This window comes from Aedes albopictus, chromosome 2 (genome assembly GCF_035046485.1).
Source record: "Aedes albopictus strain Foshan chromosome 2, AalbF5, whole genome shotgun sequence".
Lineage (NCBI taxonomy): Eukaryota > Metazoa > Arthropoda > Insecta > Diptera > Culicidae > Aedes > Aedes albopictus.
This window is the reverse complement of record NC_085137.1, coordinates 199,883,233-199,896,814: the sequence shown is the minus strand read 5'-3', so window position 1 is coordinate 199,896,814 and position 13,582 is coordinate 199,883,233. Positions and strand designations below refer to the sequence as shown.

Genomic DNA, 13,582 nt, shown 5'->3' with positions numbered 1-13,582 from the left:
AGCCACGAACTTCCATTGCCTTGATCCTTATTCAACAGCGTGTTAGGTACCTGTTTGTATATCTCTAGACTCTCAGCAACGTCCAATTTCCAAGGTGAAGTTACATTTCGCAAAATTTGAATATCCTCTGTAGTTACAGGGTGGCCCTCCTCAAAGACATGTTCAGCAACTTTCGACCTGAAATCGTATTCCAAACCTCTATTCACTGTCCTCTGCGCCTTTCCCACCTCCGCCATATGTTCCCTGAATCTAACCTCCAAAGACCGTTTTGTTTGACCAACGTAGACCTTATCACAATGGGAGCAACTGATTTTGTAAACGCCAGCCTTGTTTAGGGTGTTGACCGGATCCTTTGTAGAGCCTAATGAAGTCTTCAACTGATTGCTTCTGCTAGAAAATACTAAATCGATCCCGAAATTTCTGAACCTAGAACGTAAATTATTAGTGATGTGTTGATCGAAGGGGACTGATACTCGCTTCAAAGATTCTGAAATAGGGGTAAGAGTTGTTAGGGATCCTCGATATCGCAACCTCTCCTTTTTGTCAATGATGGCCTGAATTGTCCTCTCCTTATATCCGTTGATTTTCGCTGTTTCGAATATGTGAGTGAGTTCCTTATTCTTCCCGTCATCGCTTAGAGGTAGAGTCTGCATTCGGTGAACCATGTGGTGAAAAGCTGCCATCTTATGTTGGAAGGAGTGATTCGACGAATAGGGGATGACACGCATGGTATTGGTAGGTTTCCTGTAAATCTCGAATTCGAACGACGAACTGTCTTCCCTCTTAACTAATAGATCCAAAAATGGAAGTTTTCCCTCCTTTTCTTCCTCGTGAGTGAACCTGATATCCTTATGTACATTGTTGATGACCTCTAGAACCTTAGATAAAGCTTCCCGTTTGATCACACTGAAAATATCGTCGACGTACCTCCACCATTTCTCCGGAAGTAAACCTTGCTCCTTAAGCTTGGTTTCTAAATTTGCCATGAAAAGCTCGCATAAAAATGGGGATAGGGGATTTCCCATGGGAGTGGAATTCAAAGGAACCGTACTTAACCCGATTTTCTTTTATTTACAGATATTCCCCTAACAAGCCCAGGTTAATCATCATCCTTGTGAGATAATCAATTGATCTCTACTCGGATCCAAGGTGATAGTTGTCCGAGATTTTTAGAGAACCATTTGAAAAATTGACAATGTTTTTGTGAGCTTTACTGAACGAATTACTGATTTTTTTTATTATTTTGGGAGATTTTTCCATTGTTGAGGAAACTGATCGTATGAAAATCATGAATTTTTTTTGACGATGTTGAAAATTTAGAAATGCAAACGCATTATTCTAGAACGCATTCTCATTACATTGATATTCACTAGGCTGCGGCTTATTTTTCAAAAGTTGTTTAAACCTGTAATTCGTAAGCTTTTATGGATAGAAATGGCATAAATAGAGAAACCAGTGAGTTTGAGCCAAAAATATTGAGATTCAGAGGTGGCGCAATCGTCTCAAAGTTGAATTTTCGAGTAATAAAAAGGTGTTTTTACTTCAAGTACCATAACTTTTTCAATTTTCAACCGATTTTCATTTTTTTTAAAAGAATTTCTTGCAAATTAAATTTTGGATAAACTTGTAGAACATTATTTTTTCCAGTCACGCAAAATATGAGTTTTTAAAGATCTAATTTATTTTTTTCTTCTTTTTACGAAAAAAATAAATTTTGGAGTCCGATAACTTTTCACCCGGTTGACCAATTTCGAATTTTTTGTTTGCTATTGTAGATATTTCTGTTACTTATCTTAACCAGCAACCTTATCTTAGGGATATGGAACACATTGACGGATTTTTTTTTATTTTTTTATATGTATTAACAAAATTTTTAGTCCCAGGCTAGTTCATCTCGGGACCCACGCTTTACTTCCCATCCGAAGGAAGAACCCACATTTTGTGAGTTTGTCGGGAGTGGGATTCGATCGCAGGTCCTCGGCGTGATAGTCAAGTGTTCTAACCTTCAGACCAGGTCCGCTCCACCATCTTTTTTTTTATTTATTTTTATTTTTTCCCTCGCATTTAGAACATGAAAATATTGTTTGATTCAGAACACTCCAAAAACTGAAGTTTAAGGCTTCCATATTATTGTTTAGAATATTTTTTTCACTTTTAGCCCGAAACTAAGCATGAAAAAAATTAAAATTTTGCCAAAATTCTGATTTTTCCAATAAAATACGTGTTTTTGAGCGGTATTTATCCATTTTGAAACGATTTTGTAAAGATACAGTTTATTCACAGCATTCTTAGGTAATAACAATATATACAAAAGCAAGCTAAAAAATTGAAATTGGACAAACGATTAAAAGTTATAGGACTCTCAAGTTAATATGTTTTGTAAAAAGAAGAAAACATAAATTAAATCTTGAAAAACTCATATTTTGCGTGACTTAGTGTTCTACGAGTTCATTCAAAACTAGCAGTCCCGGCAAACGTCGTCCTGCCTGCCTTCTATGTTTTTTGACATTCGGTTCCATAAAGAAATGCCCCTCAAAATGGAATTTCAGATTTTCCCGTTTTTCTTGCCTTCCCGGACACTTTTTCAAATTATTTTTTTCTCGTACGAACACGTCGGAGTCCTGGCGGAATGCAACAGTGAAAGAATCATGTCGATCTGTTGACCCGTTCCCGAGCCTATTCGTGACATACAAACACCATTCCATTTTTATTTATATATATAGATATATAGATTTAAAATTATGGCACTTGTAGTGAAAACACCTTTTTATTACTCGAAAACTCAACTTTGAAGCGATTGCGCGACCTCTAAATTTCAATTTTTGGCTTAAACATAGAGGTTTGTCTTTTTGTGTCATTTGAATCCAGACGAGCTTACGAATTCCAGGTCGCAACAACTTTTGGAATATAAGGCGCAGCTTAATATTCACCCCAATCCCGAAGAGTATCGACTGTTATTGCATGTTTTTTTCTAATAATATTCCATAGTAAATATACTGTCGTTGGAGGTGAGAATGGGTCAAAAACAGTGAAGAGAATTGTCAGACAAAAGAGGTACAAAACAAGCAACAAAGGCGGAAGCTGAATTTGTTGCGTACTTTTCAACTCATGAATAATCAATTATTACTAATCCAAAGTCCAAACTGTTTGATGATAGATCTTCAACAGAGTTACAGTGTTTACCGACTCGAAGTTATCGTTCGAAAATCGCAATGAAAGGCTTAAAAATTTCTAAACTCGTGATATACGATGTTTATTCTATTATTTTCAAGTTGGGACAAACTTATGTCGCATTGGGTGGATTGTCGCAACAAATACAGGTTGCGACATTATCATTATTGTTGCGCGATTGTTGGATTTTGATTCACTGGTCAAAAATACATACTTTCACATTCATTGTTCTAAAACTTTTACTTCTTTATATGACAAAGTCCTTTGATCATTGGAATGTGATCATAAATAATAATTTTCAAGCTTTTTTCGACGATTTATCAAAAATTAGCTAATTGCGGATGGGCTTGGTGGTCTACACGGTAAAAAATCTGCACTCTGATATGAACAGATTGGCACTTGAATTCGCACTACTGTTCAATCAGTTTGTTATCATCTAAATATCATTTGAAAAATAACATTCAATGCCTCTTCAATTTTAATAGAAGTCCACTTCAATTCGTTGTTGACAATGTTTTGATTTCAAAACCAAAATTTAAAAAAGTGTATTCCCGCAGCACCCAGATTCGAAACCAGGACCTTAAGAGTCACGGTCTTCTGATTTACCACTACACTACTTCACATCTGATAGTGAGGTGCGAATCGAAGCTAAACACTTTCTACCACCTGTCATCTATATTTACTTTCATGCCCAAAACAGTCATTACCAAATCAACAGCTTTTCACTTTGCATTGTATTGCTTTGTACATTAGTGCAAATCGAAGTGATTTTCAGTTGATTTCTCCAGTGGGTTTGTTTTGGTTCTCAAATCAACACTGACAGCATTGCAATATCAAAGGAAAAGTATTTCAGATCTTGTTGATTGGGATGGTGAACAGTTAAGGGATTTTTCGCTTACATCGAGCGTGCAGAACTTTTACCGTGTAGTGGCTACCGCTTCTGATTCGTATGTAGAAGGTCCTGGGTTCAATCCCTGGCCCGTCCCTTTGCTCCTACTTTGTATCTTTCTATGTAGTTTCTCCCTCTTCTCTACATTTATACAACCCAGGCAACACAAGATCGCATATGATGTTGAATACATAGGATGCAAAAGTGGAGGCGATATGCGTACTGTTTATATGCTGTTCCATTTACATGTACGCATGTACGCATATGGCCTCCACTTTAAGGGACATCCATAAAGTACGTCACGCTAAGAGGGTGAGGGGAGGGGGGTTCTGAAAAGTGTGACAAGCAATGTATTAAGTATAGGAAAATCCCGTACGAAGGGGGAGGGAGGGTCGAAAATTCCCATTTTTAGCGTGACGTACTAAATGGATGCCCCCTAGCATCATATTCAACATCGTATATGACTTTGTGTTAGCTGGGAACTCATGTTCATGTTCCTTCATAGCCATCGCTAGAACCAGAAACAGGTTGGAAAAATCCGTTTCTCTTCCTTCAAACTTTCTCTGCACAGTGTTAACCTATCAGTTAATACCAACGAGTTATGAGTTATGCAATCATGCGAACGGTGACGCATATCTTTAGAATAACAAAAACACAAGATTCTATCACATTACGCCTGGCATCCACGCACCCATGTGTGAGCCCTCTGCCAACCACATGCTACCAACTCTCCCGACATCCGTATGAATTGTGGAGACGCAGAGGTATATTCGGTCTGATATGGATACAAATGATTGCAATTATCACTTCCTTCCCCTTCCCCACATTGACCTGCAACTTGACGTGGCAAGCGTCACTGTCGCCTAATATAGAAGATCACCAAAGCTCACACACTGAAGATGCCTGCTAATCCCCGGCAGATATCTCATTAATTCCTTGTGTGCTCAAGCTCAAAAAATAACTAATTGCTTTAGAAACCTTACTTTTTGATAAGAACTGCTGGCAACTACGAGGATGGCATCATAAAATTTTTGATTCGATATTCGCATTATTTGATGAGATATTTCAGATAATATTTTGACCCAATCTCATCCCCCTGTCCCATTGTCAGCCCCAACGACAGTCCCAAAAAACATTTTCGCTGTACAAGAGTTCACTCTTAAGCAACCTTTAGCCTAAGAAACTATTGTTCAGCTGTTACTTGGGTACCCCTTTAAATGTTTCTGTCATTCTCAAAAATCACGTGACAAGCAGTCTATTTGGTGAAATATTCAAGACATCAAGACCCGTTATTTGCGCCGACGAATGTTGACATTATGATTTCGTAGTAAAGTATCCAATTTAACACTACTCGGCATGCATACGAAAATTCCGAGAAACCCATTCCTGGACGACATTGGCAACAGAAAAGAACCTCAGCGCTTGTCCTCAAGCTGGTTTATTCAAACAAACAAACAAACAAGCAAACAAACGAATCTTATCTAGAACAAACTAAGCGCATTTTTTGTGGTCGCATTTCAGCGAAAAAAAATGTATCAGTTTGATGTCTGCTGCTGAGCATCTGTTGCGTATTATCGTTTCTGTTGATTGGCAGTACAGTTAACCCTCCATGTAAGGCACTAAAGGGTATATTAAGTGGATGGGAATAGTTACTCGACATCCCTTTCTATCATAGTTCGGCTAACTAAGCACCAGTAGCACGCATGGTCACTAGTAGTTTTAAGTTGAGAACGAGTCAAAGCCTGAATAACTTTGAAACTTTTATACGCGGTTCAACCGTAAGTATTGTTCGACTAATGCGGATGGAAACCGTATGGTTGAAATACGTCTTTGAAACAAGATTACTCTTAGGATGAAGTCTTCGATATTTTATTTGAACTTTTCCTTGCAAAATCCAGTGAAAAGGTTTCAAAATAAGAAACCATTATAAATTTAGATAGTATTAAATCAATTATTAGTCACTATTTTAATATCATACCTCCAGAATTCCAAACTTCGTAGTTCATTATGCATGTTGATTGACCGTCCTTGCAGGGAATTGGACAGCTTAGCTCCACCCGGTTCCCGGCGCAGATTCTCCAACCGCTCAAACAGCTGCACGATATGGAAATCAATGTTCGAATCCGGAACGTGAAGGCTTTCCTCTGCCATTCTGCCCTCACTTAGCACTGCCTTCTTTTCACTGTCACAAAAACGCCGGCAATCACAAATTATTTCCAGAGACAACGAACACCGTCTCTGTTTCACACACTCACACCGCTGGTGGCTCTCGATTGGTCAATTAGGTTCAATTTAATGCTTCGATCTCAATTAGGCGCCAGAGGTCACGATCGATCCCGCACGGTCCCAGTCAGCACTTTTCTGAATTCCACTTAGGTCGCACTGAAATCCTCCTCCACATGCTCAGGCTTAAACCGTCGAACCGCGTAAGAGCACTCGTTGCAGCAGCAGCCCAATTGCACCCTCACCTAGTTATCCGACTAGAACGCGTGTGTATCACTTGCGCTCCGGAATCACGAGAACATCACACACCGCACACACAGCACGCGAACCACCCGCTCGAAGACGACGACGTGAGTACCGTAAAAGTACGTCCTTACCGGGAGACGACACAAACGAGAATAAGCGAAAAAGTGAAATAAGATTCTATGCTGCTGCTCACTGATGCAGCCAGCAGCGGGCGGGTGTCCCTGGGGTGGTGGGTGGTAGCAAGCAGATGCGATGTGGAAAAGGAAAAGGGGAAAGAGATGCACAAAATCATATCTCGCGCTCAGTATCATACGGGCGTATCTACAATGATCGATTTCTCTTCATCGATTTTCTCTCTGGTTAAAAACTTGGCCGGCAAATCATTTTTGGTCGTTTTTGTTGTTTTAGATGCTAGTCCTAGTCGTCCTTCACCAAAATACACCGATAGATCATCCGACTATTGGTCGTATTTCCCGGAATAATCAGAAGAGAAAATCGATGAAGAGAAATCGATCATTGTAGATACGCCTGTATGATACTAAACGCGAGATATGCTCGCTCTGTGTGACGACGACGACGACGACGACCGCCGTGCCGCGCCGACAACCTCGCCGGTCCATGTGCATGCAAGCGAAGCGAGGAGCAGTCAGACAGTGGTTGAGCAAAGGGGAACCGAAGATAGCCGAATTTTGCCGAATGTTTTGTGCGTTGATCGGTCGTCTGCCGGTGGCGGCGGTGGTGGCGAGAGCAGGATACCGAAGGATCGCATGTGCTTGTTGCGTTGTTGCTTTTCACGTGCGTTTTTTTTTCGGTAGCATAAGCATAAAACGAAACCTACTTGCATCCCAAGGAGTATGCAGTTGTTATTGTTGCATATCTGTGATGTTCTTTTGGCTGAATTACGTTGGGAAGCACTCAAAGGTGGTTAACCTAAAAGATGGTTGGTTCTCTAGACCTAGACATTAGATTTGTTAATTATGTATTTATAATTTTAAATTGCATTGAGAATTATGTTACTTGATAGCTCATGCAGTCTGAGGCTTTATCATGCCAGGCGTAGTTCACAAATTACGTAAAGCTCTAGGGGGTGGGGGAGTATAGTCGAGCGTTACGGTCCATACAAAAAAAATGGGATTTTCATACAAAAAAAAACAAATTAATCCACCTAGTGGTGATAGTGCCTTTCTCGTCGAACATGTCACAACACAATCTTTCCGGCAACGTAAGTCAAAGTGTTTCTGAATCCGAATATTTTTATAGAAAAGCAAGCATTTTATCAAAGACATCATTGAATTGACTTAAAACTTATTGATTGCACATAGTCTGACGTTATGTTCAACGTATAAGCAGTGCTGAAAAATATCAGACTTCTCAGTTGACTGCTTGAGCACTTTGTTGAGCACCTTCACTAACACTGGAGGCTGATCAATATCAAGACGATACTAGCAAGCTAAGCTATAACTCTTTACACAATCACAGACCACAAAATTTTTTTCTGAACATTTGGGCTATATCTTATTGACCGTTGAAAACAAGAGCGATAGGTTGTGAGTATAGTGCGACGTCTGTTTGTATGTGGGTTTAATTTGTAAGATTTTGTTCTCTTACACATATTTATCGCTTGCATTGATTTTATTTACTTTCGTAGTTCCGGCGAAGCACCAAACGCTGGTTGTGCAACTCTACCGGTAGTCTGTAATGTGGTGTGAGCCTATTTTCTAGTTAACCGTTCCTCGGGTTATTCAAAAAGCCGTGATGTAATATGTTGCATGGTACATTTGGTTACTTTCGATGCGGTACCGGAACAGGTTCCGGAGCACAATGGGTCTCCCAAATATAGTCTGAGACTATTTCATTGCTAACGTTCATTAGGTTACCAAAAAAAAACACGATTTGATTTATCTCATGCATGGGTGGGTATAGATCACTTTTACATTTGACCACTTCCAGTGGGACACCCAGAACTGGTTTCGGGACACTTCCGGTTGTCTAAAATATGGTCTGTGGCTATGTTCTTACGAATCGATCATCGTGTATTCAAAAAAGCTGCTATTTGATGTACTGTGAAACACTTATTTGTGCATTTCGCCAGTTCCGGCGAGACACTCGAAAGTGGTTCCGGTACACTACCGGTAGTCTTAATCCGTTAACGCCCAAGGTGTCTCACAATTTAAATCTTTAAATAAATTTTTGTCAAAGGTCAAATTCCAATAAAATAAGCATGATTTGACGAAAAAAATGGAAGTCTATGGTGTAGTTCCAAAAAATTTCTTCATTGTAGGTCCTCAATATCTGATAATTTTCTCGAGTTCTATTTCAGCACAACTTCTACGCTATCGTTATATTCTGATCCGTATAGATACAATACAGCTCTAAACAAGTGAGAGAGATGATAACCACTCAAAAATAATAGAAAAAGTACTTATAAATTGGGACAAAAATATAACCCGATAAACGCCTAAAAGTATGCAATGCATGGTTCTTGTAATTTCATGTAGTTCAACATTTCTTAAATTTATTTTTTTAAACAAATCAAATAAAGAATGCGCACTATGTGTAGCATAACCAATATTAATAGTTATTTACACAGAAAAAAATATGTAATGAAAAATCAGCGAGAAATCATGCACATAGGGAATGCTAGAGTTTGTGCACTTTTACATGAGTTTCAATGTAAGATTACATTACTATCGTGTAAATTTCTGCCAATCATCGCGTAAACCATCATGGACACCAACCGGTTACGCGACTATTAGCGGAAATTTACACGAACGTAACGTAATTTTACATGATATCTCATGTATATATACACTAACTCTAGCATTCCCTTTATGTGCATGATTTTTCGCTGAATTTTACATGAATATTTTTTCTGTGTATGTAACGAGTTGCAAAAAGTTGATTTTTTCAGCACGAGTCGTACATTTATCCAACGAGGCTTGCCTAGTTGGATAAATACGACAAGTGCTGAAAAAAAACTACTTTTTGCAACTCGTTGCATACAAAATTTTATGCAATGATATTTTCATTATACAACTTATTTGAGTTGCATAACGTTCATAATGCAACCCTAATGAGCTGCACTATGAACATTATTCAACTATTTTTCATTATGCTACTCATTTCAGTTGCATAATGAGTCAGTTCGGAAAAATTAGCCATAATAATACCGAAATGAGTTATATAAAATAGAAAGTAGGATACAGAATTGCATGAAATACTGTAGAGGGTAGACTTTACACAGATAATGATTAAAGTAATTGAGTTTTTCCTTCAGTACCCCACAAAATCTCTTTAAGTACTCACCAAACGTAAACTATTCAGAATTTTTCCATTTTTCGACCTCAACTATAAGGTCGTCTTCAGTGTCTCGTACTTACAGGTATTCCACTAACACACCCAGGTTCATCATCATTCCAAGTTTTGATATAAAATTTTAACCAGATTTAGTCTATACGGCTTCTCAACTTATGTTTGTACTATATTATACTCCATGATTTTTTATTCGTGAACAATATGTGGGTTTTATGGTGCTATTCTGGGCACTATCAAAGAAACTTCGAAAAGATAATGTGTCTTTCAGCTACATGAAAAATGATAAACCATCCAAAAATTCAATTTTATTCGATCTACCAATTGCAATTTATTAATACGTACAAAAGTCTGAAAAACATAACGCTGCGGGAAAGCACATTCCTGGCAGAAATCCATACAGTAAATCCCGGGAGAATTTACTGAAGGAATTCTGAGAGGCATATGTGGTGGAATTCCTGTGAATTTCAGCTTGGTAGGAATCCCTGAAATAATCACCGAAGAAATCCCGGGAGGAGTTACTGTATAAATCCAGAGCAAGGATCCCGGTTCGTAGAAAGAATTCCATTAGGATTCTCTGAATATATCTCGATAGAACACTTTGAAAGTCTACTAAAATGAATCTGTGAAGTAATTCCAGCAGAAATACATTAAATATTGCTGGTTAAAATTTCTAAAAGAACCCTTTCAGGGTTTTCTAAAGCAATTCTGGTAGAAATCCCTGAAGTTATTTCTGAAGGAATCCCGTAAAGAATACCTGATGGAATCCTTAGAGGGAGTATGAAGCTAGGGTTGCCTGAAAAAATCTCGGAAGAAATCTATATTTTTTCATATTTTTTTTCGGGAGGAACCCCTGAAGGAATCACAGCAGGAATCCTGGAAGGAATCTTTGCAGAAATTCCAGCACAAATCCCTGAAGGAATGCAGAAAAGAATAACTCAAAGAATCCTTTCAGGATTTTCCAAAGCAACACCTGCCAAAATCCCTGAAGAAAGCTCCGGAGCAATCCGTACAGCAATCTCGGAAGCAATATCTGAAGGAATCCCGGAAATAAACCTGGGAAGATTCTCGAAAGGAATGCCTGAAGTAATCCTGGAGAAAAATCCTGAAGGTATCTCGAAAAAAAAACCTCAGCTCATCTAATCTCATCTCAATTCTTCACCCTATTCTCTAGCCTCTACCTTACTGTCTTCTTTGCTCTCTATTCCAACCCTCTACCCTACGCTCTATCATAGCTTTCAACCCTACCATCTGCCCTACCCTCTACCCTATCCTCTATCATAACCACTGCCATATCCTTTACCGTACACTCTAGTCTATATTGTGCTTAATTGTACCCTCTACCCTACTCTCTACCCAATCCATTTTCCTACCCTCAACCCTACTCTCTATCCTACCCTCTTCCCTACCCTCTACTCTATCCTCTACCCTAATCTTCTACTCCACTCCCTCTACTCTATCCTTCACCCAAACCCTCTACCCGACCGTCTGCTCCACCGTTTACCCTACCCGCTACCCTACCATGACACTCTACCCTTTTTCTCAAAAAGCCCGATCGATAGATATGTACCCATATTGCATGATATCATAGCTCAAACTACCATACTGTTGCCGCAATCTTCGATATTGTCCGCCATCTTGGATTTCAAAATGGCATCAAATATCGATTTTTGACTTCTACACATCAAGCCCGATCGATAGATACCCATATTGCATGGTAACGTAGCTCAAACTACCATTCCGTGGCCGCCATCTTGGATATGGTCCGCCATCTTGGATGTTAAAATGGCGTCGGATATTCATTTTTGAGTTCTACTTATGAAGCTCGATCGATAGATACCCATATTGCATAGTATCCGAAGCAGCATTGCCGTTAAAAAGCATATCCAGGAGTTTTGACCGCCATCTTGGAACCTAAGCCGCCATCTTGAATTCCAATACCCCTGCTACCACCTCAACATCCTAAGAAATGTGCATGCCAAATTTGATTGAAATTTCTTGACGCATTCCAGAGTTATGCCTATGTTCCGGCATACCTATATACATACTTACATACATATAAACATACAAATAGACAAACATACAAAAATATAAATACACAAGTATACAAACATACAATCATACATACATCGGCTTTTGTATGTATTGATTAAAGACTCTTCCGAAGAAATGAACTATAAATTATTAACCATTGTCAACAAGATCCCAGGGAAATAATTTTATTTTCGCATAGGAAATGAAGCTCATAGATCGTGACAATATGTATTCTTTGCAGCATCGTTTACGCCACCTAGTGAACCAATCACAAACTATATTGTCCACTATGAGCAAGGTATGGATGTGGAGAACATCTTCTCTGAAGAAAGTATTCTAAAATTTTGCATAATTCTGGAGATATTCGCATCGAAAAGACTGTCCTATTTATAGGACGCTGGGCGTTCGGGGCATCTAGATGCATCTGTCCTATAAATAGGACGCTGGGCGGATATGGGTTAAAGTGGCCTGAGACTTTTCTTGCTGACCGTTCTGCGCGTTATCGAAAAAGCCGATATTTAATGCGCGGTGTGCATGCGTTTGGTTCCGTTCAACATTTGACCACTTCCGGCGGAGCACCTGGAACCGGTTTCGGCACAGTATTGGTTTTCCAAAGTGTGGTCTATGATTGTTTCCCTTGTTAACCGTTCATCAGGTTACCAAAACAGCTATTTATGGGGCTTGTTCTCCTTTACATTTGACCACTTCCGATGGGGCACCCTTAATCGGTGAGGAATACTACCGGTTGTTCCAAATATGGCCGGAATTTTTTTTTTGCCAAATCAAAATACGTAAAAATCCGCGATTTGATTTGTCGCATCGGTTTGGTTCACTTTTTTGTTTGGCCATATCCGGCGGGACACCCGGAACTGGTTCCGGATCACTACCGGTTCAGATACATATGGTCTGAGAATATTTTCCTGCTGACTGTTCATCAGGATATCAAAAAAGCCACTATTTGATACACAGATAAAAATAATGAGATTTACACGTCATGTAAACTTAATTTTAGTCATGTAAACTTAGTGTTTTGATGATTTACATGATATATCATGTAAATTTGTGTTATATGTCATGTAAATACTTAGAGTCATGTTGAATTACATGATATATAACGGAAGTTTACATGACATTTTATGACTTTTACATGATATGTCATGTAAACTTCTGTGATATCCCACGCTCCAATCATGTGCATCATATGTCACAGAATTTTACACTCTTTTTTCGATCTGTGTATGTCACATGTATGGGTTTGGTTAACTTTTAAACTTGGCCATCTCTTACTGGACATCTGGAACCGGTTCCGGAACACTACTGGTTCCGATGTGTTCTGAGAATGCTTTCTGGCAAACTGTTCATCAGGTTATCAAAAAAGCCGCGGTATGATATGTCGCATGCATGGTTTTAGTTCAATTTTATATTTGGCCACTTCCGGCGGGACACCCGGAACCGGTTCCGGAACACAACCGGTTCAAATATGGTTTGTGAATATTTTCCTGCTTTCCTTTCATCAGGATGTCAAAAAAGCCACTATTTGATATGTCGCATGCATGTGTTTGGTTTACTTTTATACTTGGCCACCTCCAGCGGGACATCTGGAACTGGTTCCGGAATACTACCGGTTCCGATATGGTCTGAGAATGTATTCCTTCTTACTGTTCATCAGGGTATCGAAAAAGCTGCGGTTTGATATGCCGCATGCAT

At 39.1% G+C, this 13,582-nt stretch overlaps 1 protein-coding gene across 1 annotated transcript in view; it reads right to left on the bottom strand.

The window, feature by feature from the left end:
* LOC109425166 (neurogenic protein big brain) overlaps positions 1-6,817 on the bottom strand; it is an 88,979-nt gene extending 82,162 nt beyond the window's left edge. The window contains exon 1 of the mRNA XM_029869180.2: positions 6,039-6,817. Coding sequence (XP_029725040.2) covers positions 6,039-6,211 — 173 coding nt within the window. The 5' untranslated portion in view covers positions 6,212-6,817. The remainder of the gene's footprint in view (positions 1-6,038) is intronic.
* Between the last annotated feature and the right edge of the window lie 6,765 nt (positions 6,818-13,582).